This window comes from Lutra lutra, chromosome 7 (assembly GCF_902655055.1).
Source record: "Lutra lutra chromosome 7, mLutLut1.2, whole genome shotgun sequence".
Classification (NCBI taxonomy): domain Eukaryota; kingdom Metazoa; phylum Chordata; class Mammalia; order Carnivora; family Mustelidae; genus Lutra; species Lutra lutra.
The window spans coordinates 70,483,271-70,508,136 of NC_062284.1; the positions used below are offsets into that span (position 1 = coordinate 70,483,271).

General features: G+C 42.9%; 2 protein-coding genes across 5 annotated transcripts in view; one reads left to right on the forward strand and one right to left on the reverse strand.

The window, feature by feature from the left end:
* Nucleotides 1-5,983, forward strand: part of TMOD3 (tropomodulin 3) — a 79,261-nt gene extending 73,278 nt beyond the window's left edge. For both annotated transcript variants that reach the window (XM_047737116.1, XM_047737117.1), the window contains exons 9-10: nt 745-889; nt 5,080-5,983. In XM_047737116.1, coding sequence (XP_047593072.1) covers nt 745-889; nt 5,080-5,114 — 180 coding nt within the window. In that variant the 3' untranslated portion in view covers nt 5,115-5,983. The remainder of the gene's footprint in view (nt 1-744; nt 890-5,079) is intronic.
* Nucleotides 5,984-9,651: 3,668 nt separating this feature from the next.
* Nucleotides 9,652-23,300, reverse strand: LOC125104567 (RNA polymerase-associated protein LEO1-like). 3 transcript variants are annotated; one of them, XM_047737120.1, is made up of 10 exons: nt 22,998-23,300; nt 22,237-22,567; nt 20,220-20,314; nt 18,910-19,055; nt 17,709-17,793; nt 16,532-16,626; nt 15,898-16,032; nt 13,971-14,109; nt 12,949-13,111; nt 9,652-11,337 (listed from the first exon to the last, which is right to left on the reverse strand). In XM_047737120.1, exons 3-10 carry the CDS (start codon nt 20,298-20,300, stop codon nt 11,282-11,284), a joined length of 900 nt encoding a protein of 299 aa, XP_047593076.1. In that variant the 5' UTR covers nt 20,301-20,314; nt 22,237-22,567; nt 22,998-23,300; the 3' UTR covers nt 9,652-11,281. The 3 variants fall into 3 exon arrangements, with proteins under 3 accessions (XP_047593076.1, XP_047593074.1, XP_047593075.1); XM_047737118.1 differs by lacking the exons at nt 22,237-22,567; nt 22,998-23,300 and having other exon boundaries at nt 20,220-20,493; XM_047737119.1 differs by lacking the exons at nt 22,237-22,567; nt 22,998-23,300 and having other exon boundaries at nt 13,971-14,106; nt 20,220-20,491.
* Between the last annotated feature and the right edge of the window lie 1,566 nt (nt 23,301-24,866).

Here is a 24,866-nt window from a genome sequence, read left to right on the forward strand (position 1 = left end):
GTATGGGTTTGAACATATTCAGAGAGTTGTGCAGCCATCGCCACTAATTTCAGAACGTTTTCATCACCCTTCCCGCCAGCCCTGGCAACCATTAACCCTTCTGTCTCTGCACATTTGCCTGCAAACGGAATGATACAATATGCGGTCTGTGTGTCTACCTTCTTTCACTTAGCGAAATATTCCGCAGGTTCGTCCGTGTTGTGATATGTATCGGTAGTTACTCTCTTTGATGCCTGAATAATCTATTACATGTGGGTTGTTTCTACTTTTTAAATAAGTATTTAATGCTGATATGAACATTCATATACAAGTTTTTATATGAACATAGGTTTTCATTTCTCATGGGTACATACCTAGAAGTGGAATTGCAAAGTCATGTGGTTGGTAACTCTGTGTTTAACTTTCTGAGGAATGGCCGAGTTGTTTTCCACAGCAACTGCACCATTTCGCACTTGTACCAGCATGTGTGAGCTTCCCAATTTTCCCGCATTCTGGCCAACACTATAATCATCTCCTAATAATGGGTATGAAGTGGTATCTCCTTCTGGCAATCCAGTTTTTTTGGTGTCTGTAGAAACATATACTGAGCTTCAAAATGTTGTTTCTCCTGTGTAAGTATGTTGTAAGAATTGGGAAAATTTAAAGAGACCAGCAAAATCAGCATTTACTTGAATGTCTTAGTCTTGACTTACCTTGAAAAGTATTTTGATCTAACTTATTAATACTATTCTTTAATTATTCCAGAGGCAGCAGTTGGGAACAGCTGTAGAATTGGAAATGGCCAAGATGCTTGAGGAAAATACAAATATCCTTAAATTTGGATATCAGTTTACACAGCAGGGACCCCGGACCAGGGCAGCTAATGCTATAACAAAAAACAATGACTTGGGTAAGACAGACGCATTTCAAATCAAATTTCTGAATTGTATCATTAAGCTAATGTATTAGAGGGACTTTTTTTTCCAGTAAGTTTCAACACGGAATTTTGGGCCTTTGTTTTTAAAATCTGCACTGCCCTTTTTATATTGATTGAATTAGAGTTCAGTTTAAGCACAGTTGTAGTGATTACTGGGTTCATGGGTGAAATTCTCCTGAAACGAACATTTCACAGCTTTAAGCTAACAGTTTTCTACTAGAAACATAAATGCATCTTGGAACAAAAATTTTGTTTTCAGTTACAAGTCGCCTCTTGGAGCTAATAAAGATTTCAACATTTTAGGGAAGTTTTTTGCCCTTTTTTTTTTTTTAAGATTTTATTTATTTGACAGAGAGAGATCACAAGTAGAGAGAGAGAGAGGAGGAAGCAGGCTCCCTGCCTAGCAGAGAGCCTGATGTGGGACTCGATCCCGGGACCCTGAGATCATGACCTGAGCTGAAGGCAGAGGCTTTTAACCCACTGAGCCACCCAAGCAGCCCCAGTTTTTTGCCCTTTTTATCAAACAGGCCTACATAGAAATTCGTTTTTACATATAAAATATGGCTTATAGTTTCGATCCAAGTTTTATAGCATGTGGCACGTAAGTGTCTGCTGTCCTTACTGGCTTTCCGAACACAGCCGTTACTGGGCAGTTTGTCTTCTCGCTGCACACTCCTACTGAAAATACTGCTGAGGCTTATGTTTCTGTTTGAAATAAGTTTTTCCAGCCAAGGCTGAATTAAAGAATATGATGCTTATAATTTTGTTTCTACATGTTTCCAATAATTGACTCTTCTTTTAAGTTTGGTGTTTGTCATTGAAATATTTTTAAAGATGTGTTTAGACAAGAATTAAAGTAAGACTTCTTAAAGTAACACTTCAAAGTGATGCAGTTCTTTTAAACTTCAGCCATATTTGTGTTTGCATTCTTTAAAGGTTTCTTTTTTTTTTTTTTAAGATTTTATTTATTTGTCAGAGAGAGAATGAGCACAGGCAGACAGAATGGCAGGCAGAGGCTGAGGGAGAAGCAGGCTCCCCGCTGAGCAAGGAGCCCGATGTGGGACTCGATCCCAGGGCGCCGGGATCATGACCTGAGCCGAAGGCAGTTGCTTAACCAACTGAGCCACCCAGGCGTCCCTCTTTAAAGGTTTCTAAAGCAAAGAAGTTATAGCTTCCTTCTCTCAACCCAAATTACTGTGAAGAGTGTTAGTTCAAACCCTGTCTATCCCTTGATGACTTTGTTTCTCACAGAAGATTTTAGTCTCTTGCATTTTAGAAATTTGGTGTGTTTAGTGTGCTGTTGATTCTCAGTATAACTTGCAAAGTCATGCTAATTACATGGAGAATCAACAGTATACCAAAAGATGAGAGAACACATGGAAAATACTTCCTGGGCTGCTTCATGTTGACACTGTGCCGCTGAGTGGGTGTCCACGGCCATGTGTAATAGAGGAGGCGGAGGCGGAGGCCATGTTGAAGGTGTGGTCTGATGTGAAACCGAAGTGAGAGAAAGCAAACAGCTTTGTGTAGGTAGCTCTGGAGACCCCCCCCCCCCCACCTCATGCTCGCTCTTTCTGAGCCAAGCCAGAGTTTCAAACATGAGATGAGAATAGGAACTTTCCTGGAGTGGGGAAGTACATGGATCAAACCTCACATTTGGGATCAAGGTAGTTATTTATATGCTGAGGGCAGCATGCAGACTGTAAAAACGAACTCTCATTGCTGGCTGCTGCCTCCAGAGTAAACTTGCAGAAGTACTTGCTTCTGGAAGCTAACACAAGCAGATAAAAAGGCAGTGCTGGTAGTAGGCACTAAAATTAGATGGGAAGAAACTTAGTTTCTTTGGATTTTTTGGCAGGAGCATTTGAGAGCCATTATTGACCATTGGATGCTTGATTAAAATGAACTTAAAAAAAAAAACAAAAAACCCGTGGGCGCCTGGGTGGCTCAGTGGGTTAGGCCGCTGCCTTTGGCTCAGGTCATGATCTCAGGGTCCTGGGATCGAGTCCCGCATCGAGCTCTCTGCTTGGCGGGGAGCCTGCTTCCCTCTCTCTCTCTCTGCCTGCCTCTCCGTCTACTTGTGATCTCTCTCTCTCTCTCTCTCTCTCTCTCTCTCTGTCAAATAAATAAATAAATAAATCTTTAAAAAAAAAAAAAACACCCGTATTTTTTATTCTTCTAGAGATTGGATGTGAGGTTAGAATTTATTTGCAATTGATCATAAAGTATTGAGAACTTCTATTAGTGGAGTGGGTTTTAGAAAGAAATTGCCAAAGAATTATTAATAGGTAGGACACCTGGGTGGCTCAGTCGGTTGAGTATCTGCCTTTGGCTCAGGTCATGATCCCAGGGTCCTGGGATCGAGCCCGGCAGCAGGGAGCCTGCTTTTCTCTCTGCCTGCCACTCCCTCTGCTTGTGCTGACAAATAAATAAAACCTTTTAAAAAATGAATTAATAGGGCCAAATTTATGAGCCTCTCATCTAGCAGCTGAACCGAGAAATTGCTGGTAGCAAGTAGGCACTGAGTAAGGAAGAAGAGTCCGACCTGGTTCTTGGCCCCGTCTTCTTCTGTGCGTGCTCCCAGCACCTTCTGCTCATTTCCCAGACCTACATTTTGGTCTTGGCACACAGGTCAAGGCGGCAAGCATCAAGACCCTGTGCTCGTACCGGCAGTCTGGCATGTAGCTGCCAGAAAGACCTCAAAGATCAAAATTTGAAACATACACTCCCCAGGCATCTAGTTTTTCTTCATCTTGCACATGGGGCTATATCAGATCTTTAGTGTAGATTCTGATGTCTTCCCTCTCATAGTTTCCTGTTTGTTGAAATAATCGTACCTACTCCCATCTCTCCAGCTACTAAGTGTCCTAGCTGCGAGCAGCCGACAGGGTCCACAGCACACATGCAATGTTTATGTGAACTCTGAGTCTCCTATTACTGTCCTCACGCCAGCTAACCACATCATTTCCAACCTTTTGGTCTGCTCCCTTCTGTCACAGACCTCCTTTACATGTGTTACTTATGCATTTTAATATCTGAAATGCTCTGCCGACAACATGTAAACCCTGCTGCAATTCAACATTCACTTGGAAAGAATCTACCCAAAAGGGTTAATTGGGCTTGTCTTTCAAGAAAGTATTTCTGTATTTTTCAGAGATCTATATATATGAATCAGGTTTGCATTTGAGGACTTAAGTCCCTGATTTTTTCCCCCTTAATGTTTCAGTAAACATGCAAGACTTGCTTTTTGTTAACATGTACTAAAATTAGAGTAAGGGTTGTACTCAGTCAGCTAAGCAGAAGAATGCTCATGGGAGCTTGATACTTCAGTTCTCCCAGTTTTTGCTTTCTAGCTAGCACCCATCCAATGGCTGGACAAGCTTTTTTGCACATCATTTGAATGTCTGCTTGAAGACCCTATCCTACCATCACCGAGTATGGCCTACTAGTTTGGGGCCACTTCACGGCCGAGGGCTCCTGAGACATACGCACCTTTCTTTTGCTCCGTCCACTAGACTAGTTCACTGATCACTTTGGTGGCCAGAGCTTATTATGTTCGCCAGATAGGATCTCACCACATTACTAGGGGCTGAGGCGTGCATCACTTCGTATTTTGTTGTTTTGTCAGAGCCCATTTGATTTTGTAGGAGACACTAGAAGGAAAATTTGGAGAACAGTAGCAAGTCACTTACCTTTAAAATGATAAAAATATTTTTGTTCTTTCACAAACTAAGGAAATGGGTTGTCCGAAGAGCATGCAAGTCGTTATTTTTAATACGTTCTAATCCCAGCTGAGTGTGACTTCAAAATTTAACATAGTAATTTATAAGTCGTTGTCGTAACAGGTATCAGTTTTTTTTAAAATAACAAATAAGACGGGAGCAGTGACCTAAAGGTGAATGTGGAGCAGTGCTGTAGACTTCCCCGCTCCCGTGGGGGCTCAGCAGAGCGGAGGACACGTGCTTCGCATGCCCAAGCCCCTCAGTTCTCAACACATGGCAGTGATGAAGGATGTGAATTTATTTTAATGGCTTGTGAACAAGAAATGGATATTTCATTTCTGTACAGCTCTAACTGGATCGTACAGAAACTTGTTCCTTACAAGCAATTAACATTGTACAAAGTAACCGGGATTTTTAACGTATTTTCTTTTTTTCTAACAGTTCGCAAAAGACGAGTCGAAGGAGACCACCCCTAAGTCCACCAAGATCCAATCTTTGGGAGACTTGAAGAGGTTACTAGGAGCTCATGGTGGTGATGTCAGATGTAAGATTTTCCTGGGTGGAAGGGAAGAGACTGGAAATCTTTTTTTTTTTTTTTTTTTTTAAACTACATGTATCTTTTTTCTAGTTTATGTTGTTAACAATTTCAAATTGTAAAATCAATAGTAGGTGGTATTTTGTATTTTATAACATTTCTTCTTTCTGCTAAAATCAATTTTAATTTAGCTTAATTAAATGGATTGTGAGGAGTCATGAGTTAAAGTACAATTGTGAAAGAAGTTTAGGAAATCATTTATGTAGAATACTATGAACGGTTTAAGGACCAATCTTTTTTAAATCATAAAGGGACCTAATAGAAGAATTGCCTTTGCACCTGTTAGGTACAAGACCCTCATCAGAGCTTTCTTTCCTTATCCCATCGCATGGAGCCCTTTCCCTGTTTTAGAATACATGAACTTGACAAGAGTGTGCTTTCTGTTTCTATCAAGAAAGCAAAATGCCAGAATTTTAAACCGAGGACTCAAAACCTGGCCCTCTGTTCAGGAGTACAAGCCCATCTCTGGGAGAGAGAAAGGGGCCTCCTGCCTCCTGCAGGTCACTGCGCCTGCCTGATGGGTGTGAGCCAGCAGCCTCTAGACTTATTTAAACACAGTCACCAGCTTGGCCGGGTTACGTACTTTAAAAGTAGAGTTGTGTCTAAATTCATTATAGTTTTTTATTTTAATTGGGCATAATTAAATTTTTGTGTAACTTAAAATTTTGTGAAAGCTCATAGTCAAAAGCATCTAAATAGGCAAGCTGTTTTCTGCTCTGTAAAAGACATAGAGCCAGCTCTTGGTTATTTGTTATTAAACACGTGAAATCAAAGATGATAAACGTGATGGAATTTGCGTCTGAGGCACATGCAAAAAGGTCACTGAAACTGATGATTATTTTAAAGTAAGGGAGCATCTGGCCTGAGCAGGCATTAGCTGTAGCACTGCATTGTGAGAATTCGTGCGTGCTCCGCAGGATCGCAGAGACGGTCGTGACTCACCTCGTGACGCTTGCTATGAACTGTCCAGCCAGTAAGGGAAACTGTCCTTCATAAAGCTAATGTTTATTATGTTTCCTTTCATCGTATACTGTTTTGTCCACATTGTGTAAAAGTAATCTCTCATGAGAAGAGTTTCTTCCTACTGCCCATGCTCACAGCATTCAAATGATCACGTGAACAGTGTACTCGTGCAGGCCACCTCCTGCACAGGCGGAGAGACGGGATTCGGACCTGGATTCCGGCGCTATTTCAGGGCAGCCCCTGGAGCAGAAGATGGCAGAGCCATCCCAGCTGCAAGAGACAGGCAGGAAGAAATCGGGAGTATCCTGACACCAGAATTCAGGCCTGGCTGGATCACTTACAGGGAATAAAGGGAAGAATCCCATTTAAGAGTGGGGGATAGGTAGGTTGATTGTTTAAAGAAGAGTTTTTGAAATTGAATTACAAAGTGTCACCCCTTTGGCTTGGGCTGGACGGTGTACTTTAATGAGCCAGGCGGCATCTTGTGTCTCTGCTGCTAAGCCTTCTCCGCGGGTGAATGCTCCCCTCATAAGAATTGGTTGTCTTTATTTTTTTCTGAGTCAGTATCCAGTGTTTCACAGGGGCCAAAGATTGACTTTGCACTATTCCCTTTCAGTTAGAAACCACTGATACTCTTTTTTGAAGTTAGCAAGTATTTCTGTCTCTTCATACACAGCTTTGGAGATGTACTTGATTCTAGAGACTGCTCACCTGCCACAGGGTGGGGAGCGAGCACGCAGCAAGGGTCGTCATTACGCTAACAGCAAGGCCTCCTTGCTTGCTCTGTGCTGGAAGTCGGTGAATTGAGAAGAAATTACCCCTTCTACCACATGTTGTTGTTTAAATATAGGTTGGGGGTGCCCTACCTAGTATGCATATCGTACTTATGGGTAATATCTTTTTCATTTATGACTTACCGAAGTATGAAGCAGTGTTTTGCTTGTACCATAACAGTTCGTTATAAAGTTAAAACATTTTTGCATAATTATCTTTAAAGATGACCATTCATCCAATTGAATACAGAAAATCAAGAATTATAAGGGAGAAAACTGATGTTTACTTTGATCTTTAAGATTCTGGCACCTCTTAACCATTTAGTAACTTACAGTATTTCTACATAGCTTTAAAATGCTATAATATGGGGCACCTGGGTGGCTCAGTGGGTTAAAGCCTCTGCCTTCGGTTCAGGTCATGATCCCAGGGTCCTGGGATCAAGCCCCACATCGGGCTTGCTGCTCAGCAGGGAGCCTGCTTCCCGAACCTCTCTCTGCCTGCCTCTCTGCCTACTTGTGATTTTAAATAAATAAATAAATAAATAAATAAATGTGTATTAGGGTTCTGAAATAGTCTTAATTTTTAAACCAAAGATTTTGTAAGGCCTTAAAACATTCTGTAGGCTAACCAATTTAAACATATCTGGTTATCAAATCAAAGAATACTCTTTGCACTTTTAAATTGCTCTTTTTAAAAATCTTTTAATTTCCCATTTTGTACAATTTTACATTCATATTTGTCTGAAATTGATTTTGCAAGTATGTCTACATGAAATTGTATGTATTGAAAAAAGCAATATTAATACTGATATTAAAATGCATTTTGGTGCTATAAACTTGTAGCTTAAATCTAGTAGAAGTCTTAAGTATACATAAAATACATTTCGTAAGGGTGCCTGTCATTTAGAAGACCAAATAAACATTCTGTGTTTAAAAAAAAAAAACAGCAGATTGTTAGAGAGTTCCAGGAGAATTATCTCATTAAATTGCCAATTCCTGTTATTTGAATGAAGTAACCCACACACTCATTTTGTGCAGTAGGTGCACTCTGGAAAAGTTAATGTAAATAGAACTTTGTAAATTGTTTTTTCTTTGACAGTATCTGATGTATTTTCACTGAAAAAGGGGATTCCATGGTATAATAAAAATTAGAAAAATGCTTTGATAAAATGTTAGTCCTGTTCTGTTGTGCATTTTATTTAATCCTTGCTGCCATTAAAATGAGATTGATGAGGTGTCATAAAATCTGCTATTTTGGGTTCTGTACTCACAGGGCACATCTCCCTTGCCCTTACCTTTTGGGGTCAGGACGCACAGGCACCTCCCCACAGACCGGAGGGTGATATGCTCTCCCGGATCCCCAGCAGCTGCCATCCTCTGCGAGTTCAGTTTTGTCCCTTTGCCCCTTCATCACAGTGCCCCTTCACTCTTTTAAAACAACGTTTTTCTAATATTACTGATATAATTAACATATAACTGTATTAGCTGAAGGTAGGTAACATGATGTGACATACGTATATATCGTGAAATATCTACCCCAAGTTTAGTTAACATCCATCCCCTCACGCAGTTAAAAACAATGATTCTTCCTGCGGTGAGAACTTTTAGGATCTACTCTCTCAGCAACTTTCCAGATCTGTAATACGGCATTGTTAACTGGGGTCACCATGCTGTCCTCAGGGTTTAGGGTTTGTTCATCAAGCTTCTAGCTCTGACCACCTCCACGGTGTCTTCCATGCCCCACCCCTGCCTCGGGCAACCACCAGGCTATTCTAGGCCTGAGGTCAGTGTTTTTAGATAGTCAAATAAATGAGATCATACAGTATTTGTCTTTCTCTGGCTTAGTTCACTTAGTGTAATGCCTTGACGGCCACTTCACTTGTGCATAGTATTAGCTGAACACAAGGCTCCCACGGGAACCAAATACACAATATACCAGAACCACTCCTGTTGCCCTTGGACAAGGGTTTGAGTTCTTGGATCTAACCATCTATCAAATGGTCTTCACTGTCAGCTCTGACAAGTCATCTTTCTAGATCATTCTCACTGTAAGACTTGCTTACCAAAGAAATGCTTCACTATTTTTAAATTCAGAAAATGTATTTATAAGCAGAGTTTATAGTTTTACATCATTGTAATTTGGTCCTTCTATTCTGCATTAGAATTTAGCTCCATAAGTCTTGTTACTCAAATATTACTGATATTAAATATACTGATAATTAAATAAAGCTTGATTCATAACAGTGAAGTTTCTTTTGAAGACTATGTACTATAGGCATTTAGAACTTACATCATACTGAAATAATTTCAATAAAGTTTATCAAAAATTCTATAGACTTGAACTTCTTGAAATTTCCCATTAGTTCTTATGTTCTAAACTTTCTAACATAACCCTTCAGAGACAAGCTTATTTCCTGTAGTTATTCTGTCCCAGTCTGTTACATTAAGCCATATAAAATTGTCAATACTTGACCATCTTTACACTTAAAAATAATAATTTCCTATTGTTGAAATACCTTCGGTACTTGGTCTGGTCTGGCCATAAAAGTGAATTGACAAAAGCGAAGAAACAGAATCTTATGGACCTGAATCTGAGCCAATCCTACCAATAAACTAAAGATGATTTTTACAGCAAAGCACTCTCTTACCAGTCACCCAAATCCACCAAGCAAAAGAGAAAATCTGTGAAATGTGTCCTAATGGGTTTGAGCAATCTTTTAGGGGTAAGTGTCAGATAATTTAAAAATTTCAGAATTCTGAAACGGGAATGAAGACCTTCCTGTTGCATCTTTAATGTTGGCTGGCCTCCCAGGGATGGCTGTTGGGCTCACTCTCTCCTTCAGGTCTGGACGCCTGTCCTCTTTGGAAATCAGGAGGCTCAGGCCCTTGTACCGTCTGGCATCTCCAGCTCCTATGAGTCTGAGTGGCCCTGGGGAGACAGTGTCCTCATGTCCAGCAGAGTTGCCCCTGCTCTTTTAGGGACCAAATGAGGGTGGCCAACCATATGTGTGGGTCCAATATCCCCAAACAACTTTTGTCCTTCAAATGTGAAGCTTTCCAGGGCACCTGGGGGGCTCAGTCAGTTAAGCCTCCGCCTTTGGCTCAGGTCATGATTCCAGGATCCTAGGATTGAGCCCCAAATCAGGCTCTCTGCTCAGCAGGGACCCTGCTTCTCCCTCTCACTCTGACAAATAAATGAATAAAAACTTCTTTAAAAGTGCTTTTTTTTTTTACTTGGGAGGAAAAAGCTTTGGATAGAGGTATTTATTTTAATAAAGATTTTATTTACTTGAGAGAGCATGCAAGCAGGAAGGAGGGGCAGAGGGAGAGTCACAAGCAGGCTCCACACTGAGTGCAGAGCCCAACACGGGGCTCGAACCCACTACCCTGAGATCATGACCTGAGCTGAAGGCAGAGACTTAACCAACTGAGCCACCAACGTGTCCCTGGATAGTCTTAAAGTTCTTTAAACCTCAGCTTCCAAGTCTGTAAAGTGGGACTAACAATATCTGCCTCCTGGTTATTCTGAGGATTAGAACTGGTAGGACCAGCATGGTGCTTGGCAAAGCACTCGGTGTCCAGTGGTGTGCCTGCGCTGACAAGACCACAGGGCCATGTGGTCAACAGAAAGTTTGTGCCATACCTATGGAAATAAACGACAATCCACAGATGGGCCGCAGACCCAGCTAAGCAGGACAGGAGGACATCCTGAAGAGGCGATGCCTGACTTGAACTTTCAAAGCCCACCTCGGGACCCAGCCAGGAGGATGAGGTGGGGCAGAGCAGCCAAAATGCACAAAAACCCAGGGAAAAATGGATTTTCTGAAGTCACAGACTTGCTTCTGAACATTTTTTATTCACAACTAGGATTATGCAAAAGCGATTCAATTCATCATTTCAACCAAAACAAGTCATGTCATGATTGCTTTAAAGCAAACTGTTGGAAACAATATACAGCTGTCTGTTGAATAATGGATTTAGGAGTGCCAACTCTCTGCACAGTCGAAAAGCCGAGAATAACTTTTACCTCCCCAGAAACTTAACTGCTCATCGTTTACTGATGACCAGAAGGCTTACTGATAACACAGCTGATACATATTTTGCTTGTTAAATGTATTATATATTCTTATAATAAAACAAGCTAGAGAAAATTTGTGAAAACCAAAAGGAAGAGAAAATACATTACAGCACCGTACCATATTTATAAAAAAAAAAAAAAAAAAAAAAAAAAAGCTGTAAGTGGACCCACGCAGTTCAAACCTGTATTCCTCAAAGGTCAGTACAATGTATACTTGAGGGCACATTTTATACTTTAGTCACTTTCTTCCTCTTCACCCCCCACTTTCCTCTTTCCGGAGGCCTCATCTTCTGAACAGATACGAAAGGGAAGATGTAAAAATTCAATATTGAATGTTTCTAGAAATTTTGTCTACCATTGTTTGAGCTATCCTCAATAAAATACTAGCAAACTGGGGCATCTGGGTGGCTCAGTGGATTAAGCCACTGCCTTCGGCTCAGGTCATGATCTCAGGGTCCTGGGATCGAGCCCCACATCGGGCTCTTTGCTCAGCAGGGAGCCTGCTTCTCTCTCTCTCTCTCTCTCTCTCTGACTCTCTGCCTACTTGTGATCTGTCTCTCTGTCAAATAAATAAAATCTTAAAAAAAAAAACTAGCAAACTGAATCTAAAAATGTATTTTAAAAAAATTATTCACCAACTGACCAAGTGGAGGTTCAATATTTGCAAGTCAGTCGGGGCTTCTGGGTGGCTCACTCATTAAGCGTCTGCCTTCGGCTCAGGTCATGATCCCAGGATTCTGGGATCAAGCCCCTCATTGGACTCCCTGCTCAGCCGGGAGCCTGCTTCTCCCTCTGCCTATCTCTCATGAATAAATCTTTTTTAAAAAATTAAAATTAAAAAATAAAGTGGTTCTGAGCTGATGGGGGAGCCAGCCCTTCACATTAGAAGACCACCCCAAAGCAGCAACCCATGTCCCCAGACACTAGCCGGTTGGGCCCCACAAATCAGGGCTTCTCCTGGGCAATGATCAGGGCAGGAGGGACACTTCCTCCTCACTCTACACTGGCTGACATTCCAGTCATATTACTTGAAATATGTTTCCCTGCTTCCTCAGTATTTCACTTCTTTTAAAGCCTGTAGTTTTCTGTAGTTTTCTTCTTTTTGTTTTGTTGTTGTTGTGTTTTACAATTTTATTTATTTGAGAGATAGAAGAGCATGAGTGGGGAGAGGGAGAAGCTGGCCGCCCACCCAGCAGGAAGCCCAACAAGGGCCTCAATCCAAGGACTCCGGGATCATAACCTGAGCTGAAGGCAGACACTAAATGGAATGAGCCACCCAGGTGCCCCCAACATTCTTAAATTTTTGATGAGAAGGTATATATAACTTTCAGACATGCTTAAATGACTTCAATTTGAGAGGTCTTGTTCTGAGAGAGAGTCATCACTTTTAAACACCCAACAGGTTTTATGCACATATTAAAAACTACAAAGTTTAGGGGCGCCTGGGTGGCTCAGTAGGTTAAGCCTCTACCTTGGGCTCAGGTCATGATCTCAGGATCCTGGGATTGAGCCCCATATCCAGCTCTCTGCTCAGCGGGGAGCCTGCTTCCCCCCCTCTCTGCCTGCCTCTCTGCCTACTTGTGATCTCTGTCAAATAAATAAAATCTTTAAACAAAACAAAAAACTACACTATTTAAATACCACATCAATTACACAAGAAGGCAAACCGCTCATTACATGTTTTCCTCCACAAGGACAAAAATTATTTAATTGTTTTGTTTATTTTGGGGGTGCCTTATTTTCCTAGCTAAGCTTTTCTGTGGGAAAATGGCCCTAAGAAAAACAGTAAAAATACAAGTCCTCTGTACTGTTATCCTCACTAAATCCCAGCGGGACAGGGAATAAAAGCCCACCAACCTCTGTAGCCCTCAGAAGACATGTTACCTCCATGCCCAGCTAACCTTGGAGCTCCCCTTGGTAATGGTTTTTAATGGCTTCAGCGCCTTCCTCCTCCTCCTCACAGGCACTGCTGGGGTCCTGGCAGGGGACACTCGGCCTCTGCTGGTTCTGCTTCTCCCACAGATGGATTGTCTCATGAGTAGAAGCCCTCAATCGTTCTTCTTTCTGTAAAGAAGCAAACCTTTTTAACTGAAAAAATGAACTACCTTTCTGCCCACTTGAACTTAGATTTACTACATTTCTTGTCTTCAGAAAACAGTTCTCCCCATGCCACACCCGTTACCTCACCCAGCGATCACTCAGTGCAGTTGAGTTCCAGGTATGCAGGCATCACAGGGTGAAGGGGCAGAAAGCTCCCTCGTGCTAACCATTCGATTACACTGGGCACACACGTGGCCTCGGGAGCTGCAGCGTCCCCCGTGCTGCCAGGCAGAGCCCAGAGAGCAGCGAGCAGCCTGAGGAACCTCAGCCCAGTGGACACCTGAGGGAGGCTGTGTCTGCTGACCCGAGACAGACACCCGGCGTGCTCGCGCTCCACCGAACTACAGTGGTGCACAGATGGGCCTGTCTGGGCCCCAGAGCTTCCCCACAGCTCCTGATGGCAGGACGGGGAGGCGCTGGTAGGGGAGGATCCCTGAGCCCCAAAGCAGAACAGTCACACGCGTCCTCTGCCTGGCCGTCCACACACTGGTGTTCACAAGGCAGAGCTGGTGTCGAGAGAGTCAGGAACGTCTTTTTGACCTTCCTAGCTATCTGGCTAACAAAGTTTTATGATAGCTGTCAAAGGTTACATTTTCTAAATTACCAGATTTCCCCTGAAATCTCATAAACTGAACAGAGAACACGAGTGTCTGGTTTGCGGTATCTTACCAGTGGCCACTGACATGCCACGCTTGGGTTGAAGCTGGCTCCCTGATAGGAGCAAGATAAAATGGTTGTGGCCACACAAAATTGTGAATTAATATTCTGGAAAGTACAGCTCTTAATACCCAAAAAATCCCAGGATAAAGCTTAACCGACGTACTTTAATCATCTCTGTGCGCTGGCATTCAGGGTCACGGCCAGCCATTGGTAAGATTCTAATCCTCTGGGTCTTCGAGCATCTCTTCTCAAGCGGCAGGGTCATCTTCCTGTGTGTGGCACAGTCTGTAGAGTGAGGTCTGCTGGGAGACAAGAATGCCTCACTGTAGACTAAGAACAGTCAGAGGTGATAATATCAATGCACAGACAGCCATGGACAGTGACCACTACCCTTTCAGCGGAGGGGGAGGCCAGGCCACGGGTCCTGGCACTCTGAGCCTCCTCACTCTCTGCTTCTTCCCTCTGTCCCATCTCCAGGGAATGCTGATGGGGCGAAGTACAAGTGGAGGAAGGAGGAGAGAGGACCTAAGGTCAAAGGCTTTTCCAAAGAAACAACCCCACCCCAACCCCCACACCCCTCCCCCGCAACCTGCCCCGGAGGACATTCAGAGAGAAAAGAAGGGACAGGAAATCTCAGTTCTGTAAAGGTGGTCCAGAGGCCAGAAGTCCTGATTCAAGAATGAAACGGGCATCCCTCCATCTGAATATGATTAGAAGGAAGATCAAAGCAAGAAGGCCTCAGGACAGCGCTGGACTGGGAGTCCCTGGTGCAGTACATCATATCAGAAAGAAGAAAGGGAGATCCTTAGGAGAGCGTCCCTGAGACTGGAGGGAGATGGGACGTATGGAATGTGAAACACCGAGCACAATGGAAAAAAGCAACCCATAGAATCCTTTGTCTCTTACACTTCCATTCGAGAAAGCCCAGGAAGAGGCTGGATTCGAACAGTATTTATTACACCAGGTCTCTGCACCGCATGACATCGTACGTATTACTTGACTTAACTGACACTCATCCCTGTGAAGTCAGTATTATCTCCATATTATAGATAAGGAAACTAAAAACTAGAGTGAGGGGTGCTTGGTTGCCTCAGTCAGTTAAGCTTCTACCGTAGGCTCAACTCATCGATTCCAGCATCTTGGGGTCGAGCCCCACATTGGGCTCCATGCTCAGTGGGGAGCCTGCTTCTCCCTATTCCTCTGCCTGCCACTCCCCCTGCTTGTACTCTCTCAAATAAATAAATTTCTAAAAAAAAAAATTATAAAGTTGTGTGACCATTATTACAATCTGATTTATTTACTTATAAAGGTTTTATTTATTTATTTGAGAGCAAGAAGGAGAACACAAGTTGGGGTGGGAAGAACAGAAGGAGAGGGAGAAGAAGGCTCCCTGATGAGCAGGGAGTCCCACAAGGGACTTGATCCCAGAACCTGGCCATCATGACCTGAGCCAAAGGCAGACACTTAACCAACTGAGCCACCCAGGCACCCCTACAATCTGATTTTAGAACATTTCCATGACCTCAAAAAGAAACCTTGTGCACACCGTTAGTTGGCTAAATGCCCCACTTGGAGGAGAACTGCATGAAGGACAACAGCACGGGGTCCTTAGGGGAAGGCATGTGCAGGAACGGAGCCAGTAGCATCCAGTGAAAAGGCTGGATATGGAGTACCCATCGGCTTGGGGTCGAGCCGCAGCCCCTGTGGTCATCTCGCCCTTTTCTCTACCGTGTGCACACATCAACAGCAGGCTCATGCTTGGCCAGCCTCCCAGCTAAATTCCATGGAAGGCAAAGGACATGGGCCAGCTGAGCACCGAAGACCAGTCTCCTAGGCCTCCAATCAGGTGCACTGAGCAACGTGAATTCATTCACTGATCTTTTGGTTTATACGGGGGTCTTGGGTTGGTTTTGACAGCGTGGACTGGCTCCCTGAGAAACAGCGATCTGTGGTAGAGGTGAACCAAACAACGCGCCTGGTGAGCTGCACCTTGAAATCATGTCTGTCAGAGCTGAGTCAGGCTTTCTGCACAACTCTCCACCTTGCTGCTCGTTAACTACCAGTAACAACTGGTCAGCATGAACAGTTACCTAAAGGTGAGCTTGGATTTAAACACAGCTTGTCCCCGTAGACCAGTGTCTTCTCGAACGAACAGGTGGTTGTGGTTGCCCTGCACTGGGGCTTTGTAGACATCAAACACTTCACTGCCTAGATGCAGGGAGAGGCTGCAAACGAGAAACTGTTCAGACTGGGGTGGACATTCGACAAAGCCCACAGTTTCCATTCTCCCCTATAGGCTTTACTTAAAATGCTGTGGAACTGTGTCCTGAATTCATGAGAAAAACAGAGGTGCTGTAAATAATGTATTCCCTTTTAAAGCCAAAGGTGGTAAAATTCATCCTTCAACTTGAAATATAATTGTTTTGTCATTTTCCCAATCTCTACCACTTCATAAGACAGAAACACTTTGTTCCCAAAATACCAGTGTGTACTGCCCAATAGTAGCTCCTGTAAGCGAGCTAGCATTAGGCTTTCCCCCCAGAAGGCTGCTACCATGAATCTGATCACACCCTGGGCCCACTTCTAAGGTGTCATCTCTGAGGCCTAGATTTGTTTAATTCTTTCATGGAAGATGGCCCCAAAGTAAGGTCCTGCACAGAGAACCCCGTTCTTCCCAGGCATCCCTCTGGGTCTTCCAGGGCCCTCCGGGCATCATGGGCTCACCTCCCATCTGACCACTTGACCACCCGAGCGTTGCTTTCCTTAATTTCATTTCCTTCCTCGTCCCGGCGTTTCCTCCATCTTATCGTATTTTCTACCTGGTTCAAAACACAAAGGCATTAGAAAACCAAGGTAACAACTGCGTGTTCTTTTTCCCTCCAGTGACTTACAATCATGTGCCAAGAGTTGGTATGTAGTGCTAAGGAAGCTCACAAGAGAACTAGTGCATTAGGCAATGCTGAAACGCTCCCGCTACAAATACCGAGAGATACTGGTTAAACTATTTTGTTTAAATCTTTTGCAAGCTCATGGCAGTGGAAGCAGAATCCAAGTATAACACAGGATGGAGGGATTACCACACACACCAGGAGCTCCAAAGATGCGAGGGTGAGGCTTTGGGTCCACATGGGATAGATAGTTAAAATGGAGACCTGTGCCTACCGCAATACACCTGAAGGGCTGTGAACCCAACAAAAGAGGGACTAGTAAGCCTGACCTAGTAAGACAGGGAAGTCCTGGGCATTAAATGAAAAATTAAAAGATAGAAGAATATAAAGTTAAGAAATCAACAATTTCAACTTGAGACTTCCACTTTGCCCTGTTTTTTAGTTCAAATGTGTCCTACCCATATAGGAGGCAACTCCAAATCACAAAGGTAGCATAAAAATTGGTTCTGCCCCCACAGAAGCTCATCTCCACCCGAAGCAAGAAGACAAGAGCCCTGTGAGAACACCACAGTGTCCTGCCATCCCAGGTCTTGAGAGGAACCGCCTGCAGACAAGGCCTCTTTTTGTGCGTAGTCGGAGTCCCATAGAGAGCCCGAGAATGCTACTGAGGAAGCTGCAAGGACCTACCCACTATAAAATGCAGAGGCAGTTCATATACCTAAAAATACTTATCCTAAAGGAAGTAGCTAACAATTTTCAAGAATTTTTATCATTACTTCCATTGAAAAATTATAACTGGGAGAAAAAGTTTAGAAAAGTGAGAATTACAGGGATTTTAAAAAAAGGGTATGTAACTTCTCCCCTAAAAATATTCTCAAAAGACATTTCAGTCCTTGTTCTAAAGAATAAACATAAAAGATCATTTCATAATCTCGTCTCAAATAATTACCTCTGTTTTACTTAACAAAAAACTTGAAAAGAAAAAGAAAAAGGAATCAAGTATAGAATAGTACCTTTAATCTTAACCTGGTTCTATCTTCCTCGTCAAGCACTTTCTCACCTTCAAATTCATCTTCGTAATACTGAGGATCGAAAGGTCTAAAAACCGTTTTTTAATCTCATGTTAGCTATTTTTGTAATGAATATTATTAATGCTTATAAAATAATCATCTTTACAACATGCACGAATATGTTAAAAGTCACAGAGACAACTTCACGTAATATTTCAAGAAAGTATGCAAATTAGTGTACTTTCTTGAAATCTGATTTTAAAATATCAGAAATAAAATCCAAGTGTGACTAACAATTCCAAGCCTTGTTTGAGGAAATAGGTCTTCTAAAATATAAATAAGACATGGTCTTCTCTTTCTACTTTTTTTTTTTTAAAGAAAAGTATCCTGCTAATTACTCAAGAGCTTATACACATGAACCTTCACAAAAAATACCCATCAATACTATTTCGTTGTCCAAAATCATTGTCTCTTCTAGTCATAGTGGCTTTTGCACTGAACATTTATGATTTCTCTAGCAAACTTTCTCCATCTCATTTTCTGATTTTTCAGCTTTACACTAGTGAAAAACACGTCAGCTGTCATGTTGGTTTATTTGTAAGTGCCAAATGCTAGAAGAATCATTCACATTAGAATTCTCACATGAGGGACACCTGGGTGTCTGAGTCAGTTGGTCAGGCATCTGCTTTCAGCTCAGGTACTAATCCCGAGGTCCCAGGATTAAATACCGAATCAGGCTCCCCACTCATCAGGGAGTCTGCTTCTCCCCCTGACCCTCCCCTCTCTGGTGCACTCTCTAATAAATAAATAAAATCCTTAGGGACACCTGGGTGGGGGTCAGTCGGTTAAGCATCTGCCTTCAGCTCAGGTCATGTTCCCAGAGTCCTGGGATGGAGACCTGCATCAGGGTCCCTGCTCAGCAGGGAGCCTGCTTCTCCTTTTGCCTGCTGCTCCCCCTGCTTGTGCTCACTCACTCTCTGACAAATAAATAAATAAAATCTTAATAAAATAAAAGCTTTAAAAATAAAATCTCACAGCAGTAACTCATCATTTTTTACCACAGCACATCCTAAATTTACTTTTCCAGAGGTATATGAGGAATCTCCCATCTTTATAACTACCAACTTCTGATAAGAAAAAACATTTACATCACACATATTTTAAATTAATATCTTGGAAAAAAAACTTTAATCAGTCCTCTTACTTGGGTTCTATGCTGAGAAATTTAGGTAGTTTAACAAAGTACAATTCATTTCCTAAATCAGAGTTGATACTGGGGATTTCTACTTCTATTCTGGTTTCAGAAATCCGCTCTTCCTTCTGTTGGTCCTGAGGCACTCCACGTTCATCCTAAGAGAGGAATCAGGATGTGAAAGCTTGAAGTGAAACTGAAAATGCTCTCAGCTCCTCTAGAGTACTAAGAGATACAGATGTGACTGAAAATAAATTCAGATACCACTTCAGAAACAAAAGAGTTAGCAACCCCTCCAGGCCTCTCCCTAAGATTTCATCCTCTCCCCCAAAAATATCACCATGGAAAACAATATCTGTTAGCCTGCATTACTAGAAAAAATATCAATTTTGTCGACATATCTGGTTTGCATAAGACATTAAATGACAGAACTGTGAAGATGTACAATCCCCCAGTTCGAAGTAACTTTAAAATCAGAGAGGAAAGTTAAATAGCACATGACTTCTGGCACAGGTTTGTGTTAGGAAAAACTTAAATCAGAGATGCCTGGGTGGCTCATTTCATTAAGCGTCTTCCTTAGGCTCAGGTCATGATCCCAGGATCCTTGCTCAGCAGGCAGCCTGCTTCTTCTGCATGCCCCTCCCCCTGCTTGTTCTCTCTCTCTCTCCCTCTAGGTCTCCGATAAATAAATAAAATCTTTAAAATCTTAAAAAAAAAAAAGAAAAAGAAAGAAAGAAAGGAAGGAAGGAAGGAAGGAAGAAAGGAAGGAAGGAAGGAAGGAAGAAAAGAAAAGGAAAACTTAAATCAAGGGGCACCCTGGGTGGCTCAGTCGTTAAGTGTCTGCCTTCGGCTCAGGTTGTGATCCCAAGGTCCTGGGATTGAGCCCGCATCAGGCTCCTGCTCAGCAGGGAGTCTGCTTCTTCCTCTCCTCCCTGCTCATGCTCTCTCTCACTATCTCCATCTATCTCTCTCAAATAAATAAATAAAATCTTTAAAAAGAAAGAAAGAAAGAAAGAAAAGAAAAGAAAAGAAAAGAAAAGAAAAGAAAAGAAAAGAAAAGAAAAACTTAAAGGTTTTCAAATTATGAGTCTTCACAGTTTAGCCCCAAAGTTTGGCATCAACCTCATTCTGAGCAATTCTTTCTGTACCTGCAAATATCCACAATTCCCAACATAACTGAGAAAGTCACCCATTCCTCAGGTGTTTCAGACCACTACTCAATTATCAATATCCTTTCTCCATAGAAACCAGACACTTCAGCTTTTGAAGCTTTCTTTTTACTTCGAGCAATGGGACCTGTTGAGGTTAGTGATTATACTCACAGCAGGCTGCCCTGGAATAGATTGTTCACTGTCCCCATCGTTCTCTGAAGAAATGTCATCTATGTCTCCAAACAGATCCATGGCCCTACTGTGACCTTCAATGCCGGGAGAAAAACACACAGTATTAATTTCTCTGAGGTTCTTCATAGGGTTTTTAGCCCATCAATTCAACACTGTCCAAAGATTCAGAAACCAAATCTCCACAAAGCCAACCTTGAGTTTGCTCTCTGAGCCTTGCCCCCAGAAGCCTGACAAGTATCTATGGAGACAAGGAAGGTGGCCAGTTTGGTTGGCGGAAGGCAAAGCTGCTGTGATAGGCAGCTTTCAACACAGTTCCCAGTGGTTCCTGCCTCTGACAGTCCTGCCCTTGCAGTCTCCTCCAACATGTGTCACAGTTGATCTATGTGATCAATAGAATACTACCTCACTTTTAAGGTGAGGCCATGACATTGTGGCTTTTCTACCTCCTTCTTTCTCTCCTTAGCTCACTGCTCTGGAGAAGCCAGCTGCCATGACGTGAAGACACTCAAACTGCTAAGGAGAGGCTCATGGGGCAACCAACTGAGGCCGCCTGCCAAGAACATGAGTGAGCCATCTTAGAAACAGATCATTCTGTCCCAGGCAAGCCTGTAGATAAAGGATTCTCAGCCAACATCTTGACTGGAGCTTCATCAAAGACCATGAGCCACAGCTACCCTGCTAAACCAGTCATGACCCTCAGAAATTATGGAATATTAGATGTTGTTTTCATCTGGCCTTCCCAGGGTAGAAGCTGAGTAGCTAGAGGTGAGGGGTGGTATGCAGGTCACACAAGATATGTTTAATCCAACAGTCTTATCTCCCTAAGCCTTTGGATTCCCTCCACATAATGCCAGGGAAGCTTCATTACAAGTAGGCCACCAGTAGGTTGTAGCTAACAGCTCTGGAGCCATGTCCTGCTGTATGTGTTAACACATCAGACCTGAATATGTAAGTGCCCCAAACCAGTCCATTTGGCCAAAGCTATTGTTATAGTCTGTCCTTCATCTCACATTCCTAGAACATAGTTCCACAGTATTCCCTAGGCTTTTCCCTTTATCAGCAAAACCTTGTAGTTCTTCTGGCATATAAACATTTCTTCTTCAGCTAGGAGTTCTTGCTTTGTCAGAGTAGGATGAGATCCTAGTGATGGGTTGACTGGTAGCAAGTGGGGCAAACAGCATGCAGTTGGCTGAGTCTTGAGGAGAATGGAAACTGCCACAGCTAACATTATTACCGTTTTCAAGCAAGGAAAGACCAGGTTCCTCAGACACAGGGAAGCAAACTGCTTCTCACAGGCACAGAGTGACTAGCAAATTGAGTTTTCCTGTTTCATCTGAGTCCAAAGAGACATCCCACCCTTAGCTTCTTTCTCTAGCAATGTCGTTTCACATGAGAGACTTCGAGAGGTTATGAATTCAACTAATGTTGCAATTCTGCAACTGCCCAAGTGAATGTTTAATATTCAGCTACCTCAGCCCTCCGCCTCGGAGACAGGAGATTCGTTTAAAGCTGTGAGGAAAGCTCACTGGTTCTCTGGCCCTGACCTGAACTGAATGTTTAAAGACCTAAGCTTGTAATATTCTTCCATAAGTGCTGCAGGGCACTCCGAAGTATCCACCCCTCACCACAGTCCGCAGTATCATCACTACACCCAACAAGTCTAACAGCCACTTGAGCCCTCAACCAGAGGGGTGATCGGATGCACCATGCCACCAACCGTGCGTTACCAGCATCCTGTTTCATTGGCGAGGAGCTCAGACCTGCATTCAAACACAAACTCATCTACAAATCACATCTTTGAGGATTTCTCTCCTGGACTACCCAGTCAGGTCCAAGTTGGGGAACAGAAAACACACCAGCAGTCTACACAGATAGAACTAAAATTTTGAAAATATTTTTTTTTTACTTAGGTTTCTACCTCTAGAAATGAGGGAACAAAGGAAGAGGTGGAATTATTAAACGTAAAAACTTAACAGTATGGAGCTGAAACTCATACCTGAGGAAGAGAAGTGTCCAGCTGGCACTGATGCCTTGGGCGGGGCAGGGCGGGGAGATACAATGAAGCTGCTCTCCAAGTGCTGGTAAAGCTGCAAACTGGATGAGCTGCTGTGGGAAGGTACTACCTCTGCTGAGGTGAAGGTGTTTGTGGGCCCCCTTAGAAAAACTGCAAGTTGACAGGAAGCTTCCAGAAAGTTCCATAAACAAACAGGAAGGAGCAATCTCTTCTCTGTTATTCAGTCTTCCAGTCTCCCTCCAGCGCCCCCTAACAGGGGGCAGCTGGCAAAGATGAGATGTGCTTGCAGAATCTTGGCCCCAGCACCACCAAACTTGGTAAAAAAGGGTGGGTTTGGAGATGAAAAGACAAGAGCTTAATAACAAATACACGTTCTACTAATTAAAAAAACAAAAAGTATATGGCCTTAAAAAGGACAGGCAGAATGAAGACTCTTAAAAGCCAGGCATAGGGGCGCCTGGGTGGCTCAGTGGGTTAAGCCTCTGCCTTCGGCTCAGGTCATGATCTCAGGGTCCTGGGATCGAGTCCCGCATTGGGCTCTCTGCTCAGCAGGGAGCCTCCTTCCCTCTCTCTGCCTGCCTGTCTACTTGTGATCTCTGTCAAATAAATAAATAAAATATTTAAAAAAAAAAAAAAGCCAGGCATAGTTTTAAGAATTTGTTAAACCAAGAAACAGCAAGAGACTAAAGGTTTTGGTGTTAGGGAAGTGGCACATGAGGAAAAAGAAAAAAGCAAAGTGGCACCTTGGTGATTTAGGACCTTCTTTTTCGATGTCACTTTTCCTTCTCTGTAGTCAGGTTTCAGGTAAGCCTCCCACAACCAGCACTCCCAGACTGTACCAACAGCACTAGAAAGGAGGTTGGGTAGAATCCATTCATAAGGGGAAGATTAATTAGTCTATGTAGAAGAAAATCACAGAAAAGACAAATATGTGTGTGGTAAATTTAAAACATACCTACACAGGCGCATGGGTGGCTCAGTCAGTTCCGGGTCTGTTCCGGCTCAAGTCGTGATCTCAGGGTCATGAGATCAAGACCTGAATCAGGCTCCACATTGAGCAGAAAGGCTGCTTGAGTCTCTCTCCCTCGGCTCCTCCCCTAACTTGTGAGCACATGACCCCACCCCCCAAAATAAATAAACCCTTTAAAAAGATTAAAAAAGTAATACATACCTGCAAATTCTTTGCCATTCCAACCATCAAGAGGAGTCAAATTTCCTTCCCTTTGAATATAGGTACACATGAGTGACTCACTTTAATCAACAGAAGATGTTGGATTTGGATGTGAAAGGTAATACAGCTTTTACCTGGCTCCCTCTCTTAGGATGCTCAGTGTTGGATCACAGCCATTATGCTGTGAGAAAGTAGGGCCAGGACTGAGATGCGAAAGTGAGACACTTACCTTGAGTGAAAAATACAAGGGGTGCCAAAATCTCAGTGACCTAGAGGACCACACTGCAATACAATGTTTTTTATTTATTTATTTTAAAAATACATTTACTTATTTTAGAGAGCGTGAGTGTGCACACAAGCAGGGGAGGGGCAGAAGAAGAGAGAGAGAATTCCAAGCAGGCTCTGGCTCCCTGCTGAGCACACAGCCTGACACAGGGCTCGATCTCACCACCCTGTGATCATGAGCTGAGCTGAAATCCAGAGTCGGCTCCTTAACTGACTGAGCTACCAAGGAGCCCCAATACAATGCTTTTTAAAGCTTCTTGTGAAAGACCCATGAATACATTATCAAATTTTTAAGAAAAGCACGGATCCATCCAGCTCTGTACTTGCACAATTCTCACTTGTTTTACCCTAATTTCAGCCATCAGGTCCTGTTTACATAAAATTCTGACATTTTAATCATTATGGATTTTCGCATTAGTTCCATTTTTTTTTAACATCATATATCATGGTATCATTTATCTTGATTACTATAATGGGCTGAACAGGGACCCTCCCACACAAGGTTCATATCTACCCAGAACTTCAGAATGTGACTTTACTTAGCGGTAGGGTCTTTCCAGATATAATTAAGTCTACTGAATAGGACTGGTCCTAAACACACTGCTTGGTGTCCTAATATAAGGAGAGGAAGACCTGCAGAGACACAGAGGAGAGGAGACACATAAGGAGAGGAAGACATACAGAGACACAGAGCAAACAAAGGGAAATAACCCACGTAAAGACCAAGGAAAGAACAGAGTTCTGCTGCCAAAAGCCAAGGACTGCCAGGAGACCCCAAAAGCCAGAACACACAGCAAGGCAGATTCTTCCCTAGAGCTTTCAGAGGGAGAGTGGCCATGCCAGTACTTTGATTTAGGATTTCTAGACTTCAGAACTGTAAGAGAATACATTTCTGTGGTTTTAAGCTCCCAGTTTGTGGTACTGTGTTATAGCAGCCCTAACAAACTGAAACAAGCACAAGAAGCTCTTTTTGGGCCCTTAAACTCTGCACTCCAGAGGAATGCCTCACTTGCCTCACCTGACCCTGACTAGGAGGCTTCTTTGTGGGGGGTAGGGGAGGGGGAGAGCAGCAGGAATTCACTAAAACTTAAGACTTCCTGTGAAGTTTAAACAAAATCAACTTGCTTTAGATAAAGTAGATTTCCTGAACAGAGAC

Coding starts and splice junctions, on each gene's coding strand:
- LOC125104567 (XM_047737118.1), bottom strand. CDS start 20,366: ATGAAGAACCTCAGAGAAATTAATACTGTGTGTTTTTCTCCCGGCATT. Junction 17,794..18,909: donor TTTCTCAGCATAGAACCCAA/GTAAGAGGACTG, acceptor AACGGTTTTTAG/ACCTTTCGATCCTCAGTATT. Junction 16,033..16,531: donor GTCAAGTGGTCAGATGGGAG/GTGAGCCCATGA, acceptor TCTCGTTTGCAG/CCTCTCCCTGCATCTAGGCA.